Raw genomic sequence first — 19014 nt, forward strand, 5'->3', positions numbered from 1 at the left:
TTGCTCTGGGTTCACTTTTCGTGTTTCTTTAATGTCATTGTATTGTAAGACTGTACAACTCATCCACTTTGTGTCTTGACAGGGGCAACATTGACATTGACCTGTTTTTGGACTAAGCAGTAAGCTCTCTGCTTACATCTTGCTTTTCCTGTATACAACTGTTTTTTGTGCAATACATTTATATTTATAATGTGCAATACAACTTTTTGTGTACTGTTCTGGTTTGTTCTCTGTATATTCTGGACTGTGAACTACTCTTCTTAGTGCACTTCTCACTGACTGTACTGACTGTAATGTATGTATTGTATTGTTGTATTATTGTATAATTTCGTTACACTGTGCTGTGTTGACTATGCTAAGCTGCTGTTGCACTAAAAATTTCCCTTACGGGATCATTAAAGTATCTATCTATTGGAGCGTACAATCATTATACATGCGAACACAGCCTCTTCATAAGAGCATGCAGTTGCTTGCTAATGTTCGCTTTTTAAGGCTAGACCCGCAACTCTGCTCATTAGGTTATGATGTAGGTGACAAATTTAATTTTCCTGTTCACACAAATGCACAGAAGATACTGGTATAAAGTGCAAAATCAACCAACGTCCCCAAACCCGGGCAAACAGAGAAACAAAATTGCAGACATTTGTTATCCTCGCACCAGTAATAGAGCGCATGAACTTAACAGATGGGGTTACTGCATGTCAAAGTCACCCTGCATTGTCACGTGATCACCCGAAAAAGAAGGTGCTATATTTCAGGAACTAAAGCAGCTGGGAAGCTCCCTTAAATGGCACAAATGTAGCACTAACGAATGAGACCTGTTTCCCTACGATGTTGTTAGAGAGGCTGAGTGACATCACGACCCCGAAAAAACAAGACTTTATATCTCGGAAACGAAAGCAGCACAAACACTACTTTCAACGGCACAAACCGCCACAAATGCAGTACTAACGAATGAGGTGGGTTCCATAATAATTATTTAATTGCTTACACTTGTATAGTGTTTTTCTGGACACTCCACTCAAAGCGCTTTACAGGTAATGAGGACTCCCCTCCAACACCACCAATGTGCAGCATCCATCTGGTTGTTGCGACGGCAGCCATAGTGCGCCAGAATGCTCACCACACACCAGCTATTAGTGTGGAGGAGAGCAGAGTAATGAAGCCAATTCATAGATGGGGATTATTAGGAGGCCATAATTGGTAAGGGCCAATGGGACGTTTTGGCCAGGACGCTGGGGTTACACCCCTATTTTTTTTTTCAAGAAACACCCTGGGATTTGTAATGACCACAGAGAGTCAGGACCTCGGTTTTACGTCTCATCTGAGGGACTGCACCTTTTTACAGTATAGTGTCCCCTTCACTATATTGGGCATTAGGACCCACATGGACCACAGGGTGAGCGCCCCCTGCTGGCCCCACTAACACGTCTTCCTGCAGCAACCTTAGTTTTTCCCAGGAGGTCTCTCATCCAGATACTAACCAGGCTCACACCTGCTCAGCTTCAGTGGGTTGACAGTTGTGAGTTGTAGAGTATATGGCTGCTGGCTTCAACGTTTGTGTTGTTTGTATGGGGGCCAACTTCACGGAGCTAAGATCAGCAGGGTTTTTGCACATACAGTAAATTCAGTGCCTTTCATTGGGGTTCCTTTCAGTGCTGGGCCCAGGTGCAATTGCAGACATTCTGCACCCACTAACACTGGCCCTGCATCACCAGTTCTTCATGTTTCGTTCATCCCCTCTCTTCATCTCTACCTTCATTGGCTCATGTTACAGGTGTTACCCACATGATCTACAGGTGCTCCTTTCCAGCATGTATTGTAAATGAGAGAGATAAAACACAAAACCAACTTAACAGTATTCTGTATCTCATGAATTGTAATTCAGTGTTACAAGCTTTAGATTTTAAATGAGCCAAGGCAGTGTCTGGCTAGATTGCATACTGGCAAAAGAAATGACGGCAGACTTCATGCCCCCTATTTACACTATTACACAATTACTCAAAATGAATATTCCCCTTTAGAATGCATGTGTAAACACATAGAATATCCATTGCATTTAGAATTTTGATCATGCTATGCAAAAATGCAATGCACACTTAATATACATTACTAGAAGCATTTATCGCTTGTTGCTAGCTACTGCTAATCTAGGAAAAGGCATAGGCTGCTGTCAAACGAACTGCAAGACAGTATGATCATTCCATTGAATAACAAATAATACATGACATGACATTACAAGCGCCTACCGTTCATGATTTAATAGTGATTGAATTATGAACATGCTGCCAAAAAAAAGAAATTTAATGAAAGCTAAAAGTATCGCTATTTCACAAAGCAACTTCAGTACAAATCTTTGCAACCACCTGCTTGGTGTGTACCTGTAGTATTCGCATGTGCACCCTTGCTCATGTACTTCATGTATCACCACTGAAAACCATGGCGACCAGCTAAAAAATGGAAATATGTTTCTCTTAATATATTTCATTGAAAATGTCGATACTACTATTGTTAGAGACAATGGGAATTGCTTTAATATACTAAATACTTTTGGAAAGCAATCTCTCGCCTCAACACCAAATGTTTATGCTACTTACTGGGTTGGGCAAATATGCCCTTCTTGAGCTGTTGAGCTACATATCTGACATGCACAAGAGGAGTCAAAAGGCCTTCTGTTAATATTAGATAAAAGTACATAAAAGATAAACACTCCTGTTTTTTTTACAAAATATTATGTAGGAGATAAAAAGTCCTTCGTATGAGAAATATATATTTTTTATTTTCCTCGTCTCACCAAGACACAAGTGTTTCGTGTTTAATTACACGGCCTTCTCAAATGGCCCATATGCTGTAAGATATTTGATAATGTAAATTATTTTTGCAACCTTTACTTAAAGCTGTATGATGGTGCTTCTCTTACTACTTTTGCAGACTTTTCTTTGGAGGTTTAACAGAGTGGACCTTCAGACAGTGGAAATTGTGTGCACGGGAAGCGCCTGCTACACACCACACCTACAAAATGCAACGTTTCACGGCGCGCAAAAGTACTGCAAGGACAACGGGGGCAATTTAGTGACATTGAAGACCAATGAAGAGGCATCGGAGATTCAGTCTGTACTTTCTCGGATTACAGAAGGACATCTGAATTGTAACTTTAAAATATGGATTGGACTAAAATTGGAAAAGGGACATTGTGTTCTTAACGATGAAGTGTTAAAAGGCTTCACTTGGGTATCCGGAGCGGTGGACTCGCAATATTCTAACTGGCAGCAAGAACCACAAGGCACTTGCACAGAAGAACGCTGTGTAGCTATTCATTACACTCTGCATCCCTCGCAGCCTAATAGATTGGAGTGGATAGATCGATCCTGTATAGATGGAGCAGGGTATGTGTGCAAGTTTAATTTTAAGGGCATGTGTAAAGTCCTGCGCCTGGCAGGACCCGGAGAAGTGTTATACACAACACCATTCTTCAACAATCAAATAAATGAAGATAATGCATTTTTATCTCAGATACCTCATGGGACTCTTGCAACTGTGTCATGTAAAGACGGCAGCCATGCTCAAGCCGTTTGTAAAGAAATGAATGGATTTTTTGGATGGACTTCTCATGGTCCGTTTTGCGACTCGGATAAACAGGGCTGTAAGTTCGAAAACGGGGGTTGTGACCATAAATGCACAGACAACGTTAACGGAGGTGTTCGCTGTGAGTGTAAGGAGGGATACAGTCTCGCCGAGGACAAAGCGACTTGCATCCAAATAGATCATTGCCAGCGATCTCCTTGTGAGTTTCGGTGTGAGCAGACGTTTGAAAGTTTCCGTTGTATATGTCCAGAAGGATTCCAACTCACTGAGAACCAACAAAACTGCAGCGATATTGACGAATGCTCATCCAATCCCTGCGACCACCTGTGCGTAAATACACAGGGTAGCTTCACTTGCATTTGCAGAGAGGTTCGAAATGGTGGACGGGAGATGCCAGGACATAAACGAGTGCGATACCTCTCAATGTTCACAGGGGTGCATTAACACGCAAGGATCTTTCAGTTGTTATTGTATTACGGGCTTTCACCTGTCTGAAGACAAACGGAGCTGCAACGATATTGACGAATGCGTTAACAGCCCCTGTGAGGAAAGATGCGTTAATACGCAGGGAAGCTATGAGTGTTTTTGTAAGGAACATTACAAAATAGCACCCGATGGCAGCACCTGCATTCCGGACCCACGTTTATCATCTGAACACATTTTTACCACAGAAAGTACTGAAAAAGCAAAGATAAGTATTACAACTGAAGTGCCGATTACATCCACCGCAATGATCAAAGAGTACTCTCATTCTAAAGCCCCCAGGAAACCAGATGAACAAGACACTGTGCCTCATCAGGAGGGTGATAAGGCAAATACATGGGTACTGGCTTCTGTGATGGGGTCAGTTGCTGCAGTATTGTTTTTGATTGCTGTTGCATCGTCTATTGTGCTCTGTCGACGCAAGTGTGATAGAAAAGCAGACAAAAATGATAGCTCGGCTACAGACACGTATCACTGGATGTCTTTGGGAAAAGATACACCAATGGAAAATCTGCAGCAACACAAAGATGATGCAGATGCAGACATTAAACACAACACAGAGGTTGTTTGACAAAGTTCCACTTGGGCCATTTTATGATTTAAATACGTTTTTTAAAACTTGGAAAATATCTTATTATGCAATGCATTTTGTGAAAGCCAAATGAAATGATAAATGAATAAAATACGTTTGACTTGTAAATAAGTCTGTGAGTGATATCCAGTTAAACGTTGTATTTATAATGACTTTATTAGTTAATTTTATCTGGAATGTCGCTGGCATGAAATTTGCAAAAAGAAATGAATGGTGTTACAATTAAGATAATCAGAATACTAATTTAAAACCTCACTGTAGAGTAAAATCATCTGAAAGCTCTTAAAACCTCTGTCCGTTTACTCACTGTTAATCAAGCCCTCTTTAGTTATGTCAATATACAGTAAAGTAAATTTTAGGGACTAGTGACACTGTGGTTATAACGCTGCAATGTTCCATTACTGCCTAGAGTACTTTCTGTGTGGAGTTTGCACGCTGTCGTCTTGTCCGTGAGATTTTTCTTTGGATAATACTGTTGACTCCCGCAGGTTAGAGCTATCCTGTTCAGATGATGTGTCAAAGTTTCCTTGTGTGACGGATTAGGGTGCATTCCCATTTTGTGCAGAGTAAGGCACCGATTTGATTCACCAGGAAATGGATGTTATTATTAAATCAGTTTTACTAATATAAATTTGCTCATTACAACATGAGATGCAGCTTCTAGCATAAAAACTTTGAGTAAAATGATTACTCCAAACAATACACCTTTACATGCAAGACAAAAGGGTCTTGATCAAAAGACTTCCTTCGAATTACAAGCGTTTTATAAGTGGTTCGATATAATAAGTACAATAGTTAATGCTATATTTTTAAAAATGCCAGTTTCACCTGACAGGATTAGTCTGATAACTAGGAAATGTAAAACAAATTTAATTCCAGTGTATAATAGGCATGCATGTGTAATGTTTCATAGCCGTTCAGGGACGCCAAATATGTAACGTTGTGGTTCTCTGAAGGCACCAGTTCTGTAGGGTTTGGGCATTTACTGAGACAATTATTAATTGTAGCAGTAAATCACAAAGTTGATTCTTTTGATGGCTTTAGAATCCAACCATGCAATATAACTCAAACAACGCACACACACAGGTACTAATACACAAGGATACATTTATTAATACATAGAATATGCCTTAAACCTAACAGATCTTATCGAGAGGGTTATCAGAATACAAAAGATATATATTCAATCAGTTACGAAGTGTTACACATATCAAGAGGACATACGTTCAGTATATCATTCATTAAGACCGTTTCGTAAAGTGAACTTGGTTACAACTTCTACATTAGATACTCAAAACAAGTACATAACTCTTAGGAATTAAATTGATATCAACTGGTTGGGATAACAATTGAATTCTCGAGCTGTAATGCATTGAAGTTGAATACTCATCCAATCTCTGGGGATTCAGATCTCCTGCGGGCACAAAGAAACAGTTGCAGGCTGTTGCTGTCCAATCCGCGCTCTCTGGCTCCGTGCCAGGCTGTGCTGTGCGGCTTGCGACGGTGCGCTGCAGATGCTCACTGGCCGGCTAGTTAGTGTTGGTTTTAACTAGCAAAGTTTGTGCACAGGAGAAAAGATGACTGTGGGTCCCAGCAAGTCAGGAAGAGGACCGGTTCGTTCCTGATGAAGAGCTAGTTCTGAATAGTGATTCAGCTGTCCACAGTTCTGACCTGTTCACGAGGCCTGCTGCTGGTGCTAACCTCGGGTGGATCCTCTGGTTATTCTCTGGCAACCTCCGCTCTAGACTCTTAGAACAAAGGAAAGTTCTGGCACTCAGACACACTGGCCGTTCCGTGGTTGTCCGGGCTGAGTCTCAGGATGGTCAGGAGGCGCGCTGCGAGAATGTCCTGCCCTTGGGAGCCTTCTGCTCCTGGGCCGTCCTGCCCTGGAATTCTCCTTTGAATTCCCTTTAGAACAGTCCACAGAATCCTCTCCAGAATCTTACTGAATCTCCCGAATCTGAATCTCTCAGGCTCTCTGTGTTGCCTGTTTTTACCTGGAGGAACTTCAGCTCATTCATTGGCTGAAAGTTCCATGGGCATCAGAGTCCCACGTGGGTTACTCGGCCCTACCAGTCCCTGATTGGTTGACCACGGTGAGATATGAGTCACTTACTCCTGACACTTAGGAATGCAGTCCAGATGTCCAACTGGCACTCCCTAGACAGATAGGCGCCAATGGATGACCATTGATCATGATAGCCAGACTTAGCTAAGTGCATCCCCCTTTGGGAGCTGTCCTAGGACCTTAAATCACCCTGCACTAATGGTCTCTCTGTGGCTGCACCACAGAGATGAACAGAGAAATGGGGCCTCATTTGGGAAGCTCAGAAACACTTAATTCTTTCTTATTATTAAGCCTCGCCGCTACACATGTTTAAAAGCATGATTTCTTCAATCTTCAATGCAGGGTAAATCTTGTCATTTATATTGTGATAGAGAATAAATAGAATTTAAAAGTCTTCCTTCTTTTATTTATTCTCGGGTCCTAAAAAGGTGTTTCAGAAGATCCGTTCTGGTGCCTGTCTGGTTACTTTTGTCTTAATTTTTGTATTTGCATTACACAGAATACCACCATAAACAATCAGTTTACTGAGGTACAATATGTTTATGTTTTTAAAAATCCTTACTCAAGTGTAATGTTTTTCTTTTCTTGACATACTAGATTCCTAACTTTAAATCTACACAAACATATATTTATGTACTCTACAGTATATACTGTATATCTATCCTCCCATTTTCTAACTGCAGGTGATCCAGACCCTATCCCGAGAAGGCAGGATATACTCTGAATAGGACACAGGACACTGACAAAGACATGCACACACTCACACCAGTGTCAATTTTCCTAGAAACCAATTAATCTACCAGAATGTCTTTGGACAGTGGTAGGAACCCAGAGCATGCAGAGGAACATGGGAAGAACTCCATACGGACAGCACTCCACTGCTCCATCTGCCATCCCCTGTATACTGTATATCCAGTATACATCATTAAATGTATTCATTTTAAATATCTGCTTAGTCCAAGACTAAGGACAACAGGGATCCAGACCATATGGAAGAGCAGTGCAAAGGGATTGACCCAAGAGCAAGGTGAGTGCTTCTGGGATCTCTTACAGCAGTTTCTGCATGGTTTTCTAACAGCTCCAGAGGATTTGGGTTGGAGCAGCCTCTTCCCATCAGACAGTGCGATCCAGGCAGGGAGTGAATTGAAAGTTTTAAAATCCTGTTGTTTTTCAAGTCTTTTAATCTCATTTGCCAAATCTTTCATGTTTAAAGATCTTCTAAATATTTTTTCTATCACTATAAGGAGCTGTTCCTCCATTGACGTGGCACTCGGGTGCAGGAGTGGCACTAGACTGTATGTATCCAGTAGTCGCAGATGGAGCAACTAATGTTGGAGTAATTTGTATGTATTATGGGGTGTATATTACACCCTGAGTGGACGTGAAAGCAGCATTCTGAAAACTGTACAACACAATTAACAACTATGAAACTGCTTAACCTGATGCTGTATCAATTGCTACTGGGGATTTTAATCCGGCAAACCTGAGAAAAGTTCTTCCAAAATATTTTCAGCATGATTCCTACCTAACTAGGGGTGCGAATACTCTTGATCATTCCTATACAACTATCAAAGACTCAAGCCGCAGCTTCAAGTTCCTGGGTACCTTCCCAGGTACTAATGATTTAATGTCGTCCCAGGATGGAACTGGAGTTATAAAGAAACAGCACCTTTACTTCCCCAGACATTTTGAAAATAAAACTGACCATCTTCAAATATACTTACTACAGTTTACAGGTGCGCTATTGAGAGTGTGCTCAGGTGTGGTAGTACAGTGTGGTTTGGCAGCAGCTCGGTGTCTGACCGGAAGGAATTACAGGGGGTGGTCAGGTTTGCCCAGTCCATTACTGGAGTACAGCTCCCCTCTGTAGTGGACATTTTTACAACTCGCTGTCTCAAGAAGGCAGGGAGTATTGCTAAGGATAACAATCATCCTGGATTCTCACTTTTCACTTTCCCCTGCTATCTGGTAAGTGTTATAAGAGCATTAAGGCACATACCTTCAGATTCAGAGACAGCTTCTTCCCACAAGCTGTCATATTATTGAATTCTACCTCTACCACTGACTCAAACTAATATTTTTTTGCACACTGCTTGAACTGAGTTTTATTTAAGTTGAGTGTTATTTAACTTTGTCATTGTTGCTGCTGTTCTTCTGTGTTCACGTTTCGTGTTTCTTTAATGTCATTGTACTGGGGCACTCATGCAAATAAGCATTTAATTGTACTTGTGCATATGACAAATACACTGACCTCTGACTGTGACTCTTACTAATGACTTAAGTCATTCTCAACAAATTATTAATTTATTTTGTTACTGCTTGGAGAATGGACCTTAGTTAAAGCATGGCAGATATTTATGTAATTGTATCTAAGATGAGTGGTGTGATGCACTTTCCTTTAAGTGTGTGAAGATGGAATAAAAATATGAAACCTAGTTTAAAAAGATTCTTCCACTTGTTTTGAGAAGTATGTTTTAACTGAGTTTTTCTTTCACAGCTGATTTTCCATTGAGAGGAGAACTACTTTACAGAGGTAAGCTGATGTAGAGTTTTATTGTTATTGCATTACTGCCCATGGCATTACAAAGCAAAATTTATTTAACCTTTTATTCTTTATATCTTGTATGCAAGTTACCATGAAAGTCAGTGTTTTTAAAAAGACATTTAACTTTAGTTCTTATTCTTAGTGTTTAAGAAGATTTTATTCACCAAACTGCTTGATTTAAATAGTTCATAAGGTGTTTGTCAGGGAACCTATAGGTAGAACAGGAGGATCCTTATGCGTGACCAGAATCCCACAGAACGCAGAGTAGCAAAGGGATGATCCAAAAGTCAAAATCCAGGAGGCAAGGTCGATAAGGGAGGCTAAGGGTCCGGCAATGAAAGAAATCCAAAACAATCCAAAAGTCGAAACCCAGAAGGCAAGGTCAAGAGGCGGAAGCGGAAGCTTCGTAACAGGAGATCAGTTAAAAGGCCTGGAAACACACACTGGAGAATACTACAAGAAGCTTCTCAATAGTGAGCATGGGAAGGTGTGGGGGGGGGGGTTTAAATACTGAAAGGAAAGGGGTGTGATTGGATGATTGGTTAGGGAGTGAGAATTTGAGGAATCTGATGCATGTGAGAATGTGATGGGTTCAATCAGGGATGAGATTGTGAAGCAGAGGTTCCGGGAATGTAATGTCGTTTGCGAGGGAGAGTGTGGAATGTGACAAGGACAGAACGGCATTTCCGAGGTAGAGTGTGGGGCGTGACGGTTTATTAACTTCAATATTTAAACATGGGAAATAATTCTTACTAAATCTACCTCCTTCCTGTTTTGAGCGTGTCCTTTGTGTCCCTGATGATTTATCCTAGATTAGTTATCTGTGAAAACTATACTTTTGATAAGGTGAAAGGTAAAAAAATGAAAAATAGATTTTATTGTAATTTAGCCTTTTACTAAACAGGTCATTGAATCCATACTACAATATTTCAATGTTTAGAACATTTCAAAACATTACATTACGGTAAACTGACTCAATGAAATTAAGGGTAAAACTAAATTAAGCAGTAGAACAAAATCATAGAAAGAGTTTTGAAAATAGACTTAGATAATAAGATGTACAGACTTGGTGCTGCTCAAGAGAAGACTTGACCATTAAGTTGATGTTGATCTTCACTAGAGCAGGAAGACCTAAATTAGCAGATCTCAGAATAAGGGACAGATGATACTTATGCGCTGAACTCTTCAATTATGTCTCCAATACCTCATTCTTCTGGCAGCCATGAGGAGACAAATCCAATCTGATCCTGCTACATCACAGTCTTACCGTTCTTCTCCCATGAGGCTCATTAAGAGTGGTAACCTCACTTCTGTCTTGACACTGTGCCTGTGATTTATTGAGTTTTGCACAGAATTTTCAAATCTCGCTGGGCCCACTGCAGACTTTTCTGCTAGGAGATGGAAATCTTTCTCCTCTCATGGGTTGTAGGGTCATTCCCTCCTTTTGTTTGTCTGTTTTATCCTCCACCTTTTCTTGATGAAGAATATGGATTGCTGCCTTTTTTCTTCTGTTTTCAAAGAGACCCTGTCTTCAGTCTCTCTTTATCTGAATATGAATATCATCTCTCCCATCTTTCTCCCACTAGATCACAGGGTGTGCCTCCTGCCTCCTCCTGGATCTAAATAGTCCAGTCAAGTCTTGCCTCTGTTCTCCGTCTGGGTCTTTTGAGCATTGACATGTTCGGTTTTCAACTTTAACATGCTGTCAAGTTCACACTTGGCATCAAGTGTGATGCATTTCAAGTAAGGTCAAATCCTCAGCATCACAATACTTAATGTTTGCAGTGCTGCAAGAGCACCCACTTCAATACTTCATGACAATAAAACCCCTGGGTTTTGTTTATATAGTTCCAGTCTCTACATCGTTATGTCTCTGGGGTCTAGGTGACAGGAGTCCCTAAGGCAAGGAGCCAGAGTAATGGGAAAATCACATGTGTTTTCACATAGCAGATGGAAATGGACTAGATCAAAGCCAGAACTGGGTGAGTTCTGGGTTATAGTACAGTTTTTTACTGGACCAGTTCCAGTAACAGGGATAGGCCCTAAAATCACTGGCATCTAGGGCAATGAAGTGGCTCAGTAATGCCAGTTCTGGGGCAGAATCATTATGTAATCATTATCTGATTACGTACTGTGTGGTTTCGTTATGTGCTGTATAGTTTATTAACAATTAACAATTTAAAAAGTTACTCCAGTGATGCTCATATTTATAATCAATAATGAACAGAAAGACACAATTAAAATTATTTCTTACTTTATTGAAAAGATATATATTTGTTTATGTTTGTTCTTACTATATTAGTTCCAGATTTATAGCATATTGATTACACATTCTAGTACGTAGCAGAATTCATTGATAAAATCAATATAAAATGGAATGGATCAATATACTGTACAGTACACTGGAAAAGAAAGTGTGATACCCAGAAAAACAAAAGCATTCACCTTCATATGTAAATCATAAAAAATCATAAAAATAATAGTTGGGGTGTTGAATTCAAATACAAATACACCATTAAGTATCTAAATGAACTGAGACAATTCGCTGCCTGAATGTATATTAAACTAAAGTGAAATGTTTACAGAGTTACAATATGTTCTTCTAAAATAACGGATATACAGTATCTAGGTTTGATACCAAGCAACCTCTGTCATTTGTGCTGATTACAAAATACAGAGGTTAAACAGACAACTTCTGGAATTAAGTTATTTGAAGCAGGTTGAACTTTATATTCAATGCACAACACACCTGCGGTCAACAGGGAAGCTAAGCAACCTCAATAAACTAGAGAAAACAATTATCAAGTGTCAAAGTTGGCTTTGAACAAAATTATTCATTGTATTATTTTTTTTTTTCAATAAATGGATCTCTGTCCCTTCACAGTTTAAAGGGACTTACCTTGGTGGTACACAATCCTGGTCCCAGGGAGTCCCAAGGCAGTAGGTTTTATGAATAACCACTGAATCATCAATGAAAGACTTGGAAAAAAAATATTATGACCAATTACAGTCTATTTCTAATTTAGAGATTAGGTGGAACAAAAATCAGAATACTATAGTATACAGCATGCACAGACCAGAGTCTCCAATCACTGTAATTGAATACATTAATTGTTTTATTGATTGGGCAATCCATTGCCCAGGACCAGAGTTGGAGACTTCTGTTAGGCTTTCTTTTGTATGCAGGAAAAGAAAATCAGAAAAGTACCAAACTTAGTTACACCTATATTTCTACATAACACTATAAAAGCAGTGGGCCTTTGGCACAACAAGCCAGTTTGGCAGTTTGGCAGAAATACTATGTTATCCAGTATTTCATTCAGCTATTTCTTAAAAGAATGCCTTTGAGGATTTTGAATACTTCAGTCAGGTTCCCCCCCTCTTCTCTGTTCAAGAAGAAGAAGGTTCAGTTTTTCTAGGCTGTCAGTTTTGGACGTTCCTTTATGCCTGGGAATTAATCTTGTTGCTCTTCAGTGGACCAATTATAGAGCAGCAATATGTTTTTATATTTACTATACTATACCAAAAAAATTGTCAAACACGACCTGTTTGATTGGGGTAATACCCATTCTTCCACATATTATCCTTGTGTCATGATATGCCAGTGCCAATCCCAGTAGCATAGGGTGCAAGTCCTGTTGTTACAACTGCTATACTGCTATATTGATTCTGAAACTTGGAAAGGTACTTTCTTGTGATTAAAAAAATATTTCCATTGTAGTGGGGTGAATTGTGTCACACAATATTAATATCCACAAGTCACTACTGTAAAATCTTTTTTGTTGTTGTTGTTGTTTCCGTTTGCTGTCCCACTGTCTCACTCATGTTTTAGATTTTGATGTAAAGTGATAACATACTGATCGATACACTCTAAGGTTAAGCTATTTGGACTTAAGGTAATTTCGTTTTCCAAAGAGTTGCTAAAAGTAATGATGGATAGATGCCGCACACGATCGCCATCTAGTGGCTATTGTACGTAGACGCGCTGTGGAATACTAACCGTCTTTGATTTTCAGCACAAATGAAACGAGAGATAAGCGACGTTTGATTATAATAGAGATGTCTCGGTTTCGTATCCAATTCACCGTCCCCTCGAAATTTGTATTCCCCCTCCTACCCCGCCTCGGAATGCGCACAATCCGTTATCTCAGGGAAGTAAGATAACGCATATAAAATAATTTATATGTAACACATAAGGACAAAAGATGTACACAGCATTTGTGTGCTGTCTTGAGTTAAATGACTTAAGCTTCCATTCATATGGTGGCTGTTACTTTAATAATAATAATAATTGCTTACACTTATATAGTGCTTTTCTGGACACTCCACTCAAAGCGCTTTACAGGTAATGGGGACTCCCCTCCACCACCACCAATGTGCAGCATCCACCTGGATGATGCGACGGCAGCCATAGTGTGCCAGAACACTCATCACACATCAGCTATTAGTGGGGAGGAGAGCAGAGTAATGAAGGCAATTCATAGATGGGGATTATTAGAAGGCCATGATTAGTAAGGGCCAATGGGAAATTTGGCCAGGACACTGGGGTTATACCCCTACTCTTTTCGAGAAGCACCCTGGGATTTTTAATGACCACAGAGAGTCAGGACCTCGGTTTTACGTCTCATCCGAAGGACAGCGCCTGTTTACAGTATAGTGTCCCCGTCACTATACTGGGGCATTAGGACCCACGTGGACCGCAGGGTGAACACCCCCTGCTGGCCCCACTAACACCTCTTCCAGCAGCAACCTTAGTTTTTCCCAGGAGGTCTCCCATCCAGGTACTGACCAGGCTCACACCTGCTTAGCTTCAGTGGGTTGCAGGTTGCCAGTTGTGGGTTGTGAGTTGCAGGGTTAGGGTTAGGGTTACTTTAACATGAATTCCTACAAAACGCCTTAAATACTCTGAGAAACCAATATAAACGCACAAAAACGACGGGGTCCTTTTGATCTATATTGTAATGAACAGAAACTCAAACATACACGCAGGAGCATTCTGTATCATTAAGTATCTTGGAAAGTTGTTTTTTTTTCTGTGGTCTGCGTACGCATTACGGTGGGGGATACAGATTTCCAGGGATACTGAATTGGATACAATTCCGAAATCAGTCCAGGGATCCAGGAGCTGTGAGCAGCTATGCCACCATGCCACCTTGTAGAGGTATGAAAAATACCTTTTAGTAATGCTCTTTTGTATGATTCTATCAGAACGCATACAGACTCCCATTATAATCAAAGAATTTAGGCATTTAGTAAATAACATCACTGTGCTTTTAGCATCCCAGGACACCGCTAAACGTGATCTGTTCTTTCTGTATTTTAAAAATAATTACTCAGTTCAACTTTGAGTAATTAAACAAGTTAAGATATGATCTGTAATTATTGTTGTCGTTTATCTAATTTGATGCCAATTTATATGAACAGTAAATATCTCATATGGGTTTTGTCCTTTAAACATGAATTCTAGTAAAATATAAATTTCTTTCCTGAAGATACATTGTACTGTTGTATAATCTAGTACTGTACATCAAACGGTGCACAGTGGTGTGGGCAACAGCAATAAAAATAATGAGCAGGTGTTTAAACGTTTTATTACACAATACCTTTAGTTGTGTTTCGAGTCTAATTGATTTGCAACACTTATTTTTCATTATATCACAGAGAGGGCCGTGTCCTGGGCTACATGTTCTTAACTCTGATTTCCATGTTAATTGCTCTTATTTATTTGCACTTACTGTATGTAGTTTAATTTGCTGTGCTTTGTCTCGATGACGCTTTTGTTAAAGCAAGAACACACCACAGCTGACAAGTGAAGTTCTAAAAACATTTTTTTTTACTCTTTGAAAATTAGGAAAATAGTTTTGTTGTTTCCGGTTTTGACAACCAGGTGGGTCACTTAACACTCACGCTTCCTGAATCCCTTCTTGGTTCGCAGTGTGGAAAAATGCTACGCCTTTTTTTTTTCCAAAATCGTACTGCAGCCATTTTTAAGCCGTTGGACTTCAACATGAATTAGCAATACAGTTAAAACATCACTAAGCACGCGTGAACGGGGGGAAAGGACATTTGAGAAACCAGTAGGCTGCAGTCCAAACCAATCTCATTTAGTAAAATAACAAAATCATCGTTTATGTTAAAATTGTGTTTTAAGGGTCTACCTGTTTGTTTTGACCTGCAGAAGACGGAACATTTTTTGCTCATTAGTGGTAGTTTCGAAAGAAGACACAGCACGCTTTCTGTGCACACAGTAATATAAGAGTAGACCTATTAGAATTAAAACGATTGCTGCAGTCGCCGCACCCATAGCGGTTCCCAGAGTAATATTGGGGGTGAAGGGTTTGAGATCACATTCTCTAGTAGGGGAAAAGAATCCCCTCTCACAGTAGCACACATTTAACCCATCAATATGTGTACACTTATTACAGTCGAACTTTTTTTCACACGTATCATGAATAACACAATTTTCTTCTTCTAAAACAAATCCCTTGGGACATGTGAACGCGCTTGGGTCGTTAATGTCATGTATTGGTGGGCATGAACTTGTACAAGCCCTGAGGCAGTTTTGTGGCTTTTCGGGGTCTGGAAGGAACCCCGAGGAACAGGAACATTTGTAGCCGTCATTTGTTTCGGAACAGTTGTGCTCACATGGCGCACTAGAGCAGGAGCGTTTAACATGTTTAGTAGTACTTTCAGGAATACTTCCAGTAATACTTAAATGAGTCTCTAGGTTGTTCTCACATCTAAAATACTCACAAACTGAATCTTTGCAGGTGAAGTTTTTGCATCTTACTTTATTCTCCTCAAGTTTCATGTATGGTGGGCAGATGCACTCTGGTTTCCCGTTGCACATCTCGCACTGATGTTCACAGCCACCGTTTTCAATCTCGCAATTCCACGGGCCCTGGATCCAGTCCACAGTGTCGTTGGGCACACAATAGATCTTCATTCCAGAGGGTTCCAGTGTCAGGATGCTTCCTGGAGGGACCAAGATGAGATCACTTCCCCAAAATCCTAAAGGAGTTCTGTACAAAAGAGTTTGGGAATCGACTATCCCTTTAGTAATATTGCACATTTTACTAAACCTGTACTCGCACAGAAAGCCATCCGCCTGATCTTGACAAGGCCTTTCTTTCCACGTCAGGTCGCCTGAAACGGAGACACACTGCTGAGAGCAAACCGAGTCCGGTTCTTTCGAGGTGGTAAAGTCGGTACTTTCATTTCCTGTTGCCCAACCGGGCAAAACTGCGTTTTGAGGGCACCGTTCATCGGAACTTCGCAGCCCAACCCAGAAATGTCCTTTTAAATTTGACAACAAGACCGAGATCGAATAGTTATGTTCCTTAGATTGATGCGACGGCAATTGTCCGTGGCGAATTGTGATTGTATTCTGTGCAACATCAAAATGCGGCGATCTTTGAGTTACGGTGTAACAGACATTGTCTTTGCACAGGCAGCCTGTCGTGGACTGCGATGGTCTATGTGGTATCAGGAGAAAAACAAAAGCTGCTGCAAAGCTCATTGCCATTCTCCGTTTAATCAGCATGAACAATACTAAGAGAAGTGTTTCAGGACGAAGTGGTAGTTCCTAGCTTTATATAAACTATCCAATCCTTGTAAACCATTCAGATTGCTTAAGGGAAGTGAATCGTGTCGTTTCCTATTTTTCTCAAGTCGCACGCCTACAAAAAATTACCTTGTAAACGGACAGTCTAATCTCAAAACAGATACATGGAGCTGTAATACAATCATTTTTAAAATAATTTTAAAACTTTGTAAGATTTCCTGAAAAGACGTACATTTTTCTTTATTATTAAAGACAAGCATTATTAGGTTCTCATACAAAAGTGTTTTAAAAACGGAAATATCACAAATATTAGTAAATGTAAGATTCCCTATGTTTTTCACTTTAATTGACTGTAGTTTTTCATTGTTATCCTCAAAACTGTTACTTTAGTTTGTTTAGTAAAGCTCTCTGTAATATAGTTCACTGAATGACAAACAAAAAAATGTTATGGACAGCAATTGACAGCAGTATACTCTTATCCAGAATGTCATAATGCTTACGAGCGGTCATGATGCCGTTTCCATGAGTGTCCCTAGCTAACATCATAAAAATGCATTCATACAAAAACAGTTATCACCTCATAGGTAAGCATTATTCAAGGAAGCAATTTTTAATACATTTTTTTTCTTGGTTAAGTCCTGGACTTGTACTTCTCACATTTGGTGGTTTAACTGTGTTTGTCTTGCGCCCAATTCATTACCAATTGATTTATCTTTCTTTCCTGATCAATACTCCTCATTGACTTTATGAAAGGTGCTGTAAAATCCCATGGATGGTAATACGTTATTCATTCACTCACTGACCTCCTATATTTAAACAATCTTAGGGGATTTGGCTAAGTGCGGAACGCAAGCAAAAACTGGACAGATTTTATTATTTTAAAAGAATAACTCTTCTTGTCTATTTTTATATTTTTCTACAGTGTTTACTTAAAAAACAACGTTTGCAGATCACAATGCTAAAAAACTATATAGGTATCCTTATTAAGACAGGTTTAATCTCAATATAATAACAAATATTATGAACCGTTTCCAACCATAAAAAGTTAATTCCCCAAATCAGTATCGCTGTAACCTGATAGGTAACCAGTTGGTCACGAAAACAGCTGTTCTCCTTTAGTACAATTACAGAGGAAAGAAATAACTCAGTTTAATATACTGTAGCGCCCTTGCCCGATGGTGGAAGCGCACCTAGGCACTCAGGGTACTGCGAAGCAGGCTGGGAGTTGTAGCCGGAGGGAGTCTGGGGGTGACCAGCAGCTGACCCTGCTCATGTAAATAGATTTATGTTAGTTTAAGTGTCCTGTGTAGCTTAGTAAATGTGTAGTCTTCTGTTACCACCCTAAACCTGCGTACGTGTTCCGTCGGTCCCCTTATGTGTGCGTAAAATCCGGTGGTTGGTGGGGTTTTGAAAGGAGAATAAAAGCAGTCGCTTGGGAAATAAGAGGGCATAGGACAGTATCATAAAAAGCTGCGAAAAACTATATCATGTTAAAGTAAAGAATGGGATTTGCACCGGAGCAAGATAAATTGTTGCTATGTAACTGTTACCGTGTCAAAACGTAATGAAATGTGATCATATATACTGTTTTAAATATATTAGTGCATATTAATGTAAAGCTTTCTATTTTGTGATTCCCTATATTTAATTGTGAATGAAAAAAAGTTCTTAAATCGGTTTCCGTCTCCAATCTCGCAGTCCTTTTTCCTGCGTGAACCCGTAAGCGATACAGTACATTAAAGTTTCAAGGACTTTGCCCCAGGATTTAAAATCGGTGCCCCGAAATCATTTCATCTTGTTAGGTGTCCTTAATTGAAATACAATAGTTTTGTCCTGGGGCACAATTCCACGAAAAATAAATTGCCCCTCAAGTTTTCCTCCCCTTGTCATTCATTTGTTTTGTGGCACTGATTTTGAATACCGGTAAAGTAAAGCCCTCAGAACTCTAATAGAGAATACAGCAAAGCACAAATGGTGCTTTTTTGATATCTTTTTTGGATATGTGACTATTCCTTTGTCCCGGCATTGTGCCCACGGGAAAAAAAAAAACAAAACTATTGTATTAGAATTACACGTACCTGTAAATATCAGGAAAAAGTGAAATCATCTGGGGAAACTTGTTTTAAGTACTGGGGCAAAGGCCACTGGACTTTAATTCCTGTTTGGAACAATGTAAT

General features: G+C 39.8%; 1 protein-coding gene and 1 pseudogene across 2 annotated transcripts; one reads left to right on the forward strand and one right to left on the reverse strand.

Moving 5' to 3' along the window:
* Positions 1-2820: 2820 nt before the first annotated feature.
* On the forward strand, positions 2821-4639 carry LOC148839633 (uncharacterized; annotated as a pseudogene). Its single transcript, XR_016086312.1, has one exon. The product of XR_016086312.1 is annotated as an uncharacterized LOC148839633 (transcript).
* A 6880-nt stretch (positions 4640-11519) lies between these two features.
* Positions 11520-16816, reverse strand: LOC148839634 (thrombomodulin-like). The gene has a single exon (XM_088927321.1). It carries the CDS (start codon positions 16814-16816, stop codon positions 15428-15430), a length of 1389 nt encoding a protein of 462 aa, XP_088783447.1. The 3' UTR covers positions 11520-15427.
* Positions 16817-19014: the final 2198 nt, after the last annotated feature.

The sequence above is a fragment of the Atractosteus spatula genome, chromosome 2 (genome assembly GCF_055471065.1).
Source record: "Atractosteus spatula isolate fAtrSpa1 chromosome 2, fAtrSpa1.hap1, whole genome shotgun sequence".
NCBI classification, from domain to species: Eukaryota; Metazoa; Chordata; class Actinopteri; order Semionotiformes; family Lepisosteidae; genus Atractosteus; species Atractosteus spatula.

Coding starts and splice junctions, on each gene's coding strand:
- LOC148839634 (XM_088927321.1), bottom strand. CDS start 16,816: ATGCTGATTAAACGGAGAATGGCAATGAGCTTTGCAGCAGCTTTTGTT.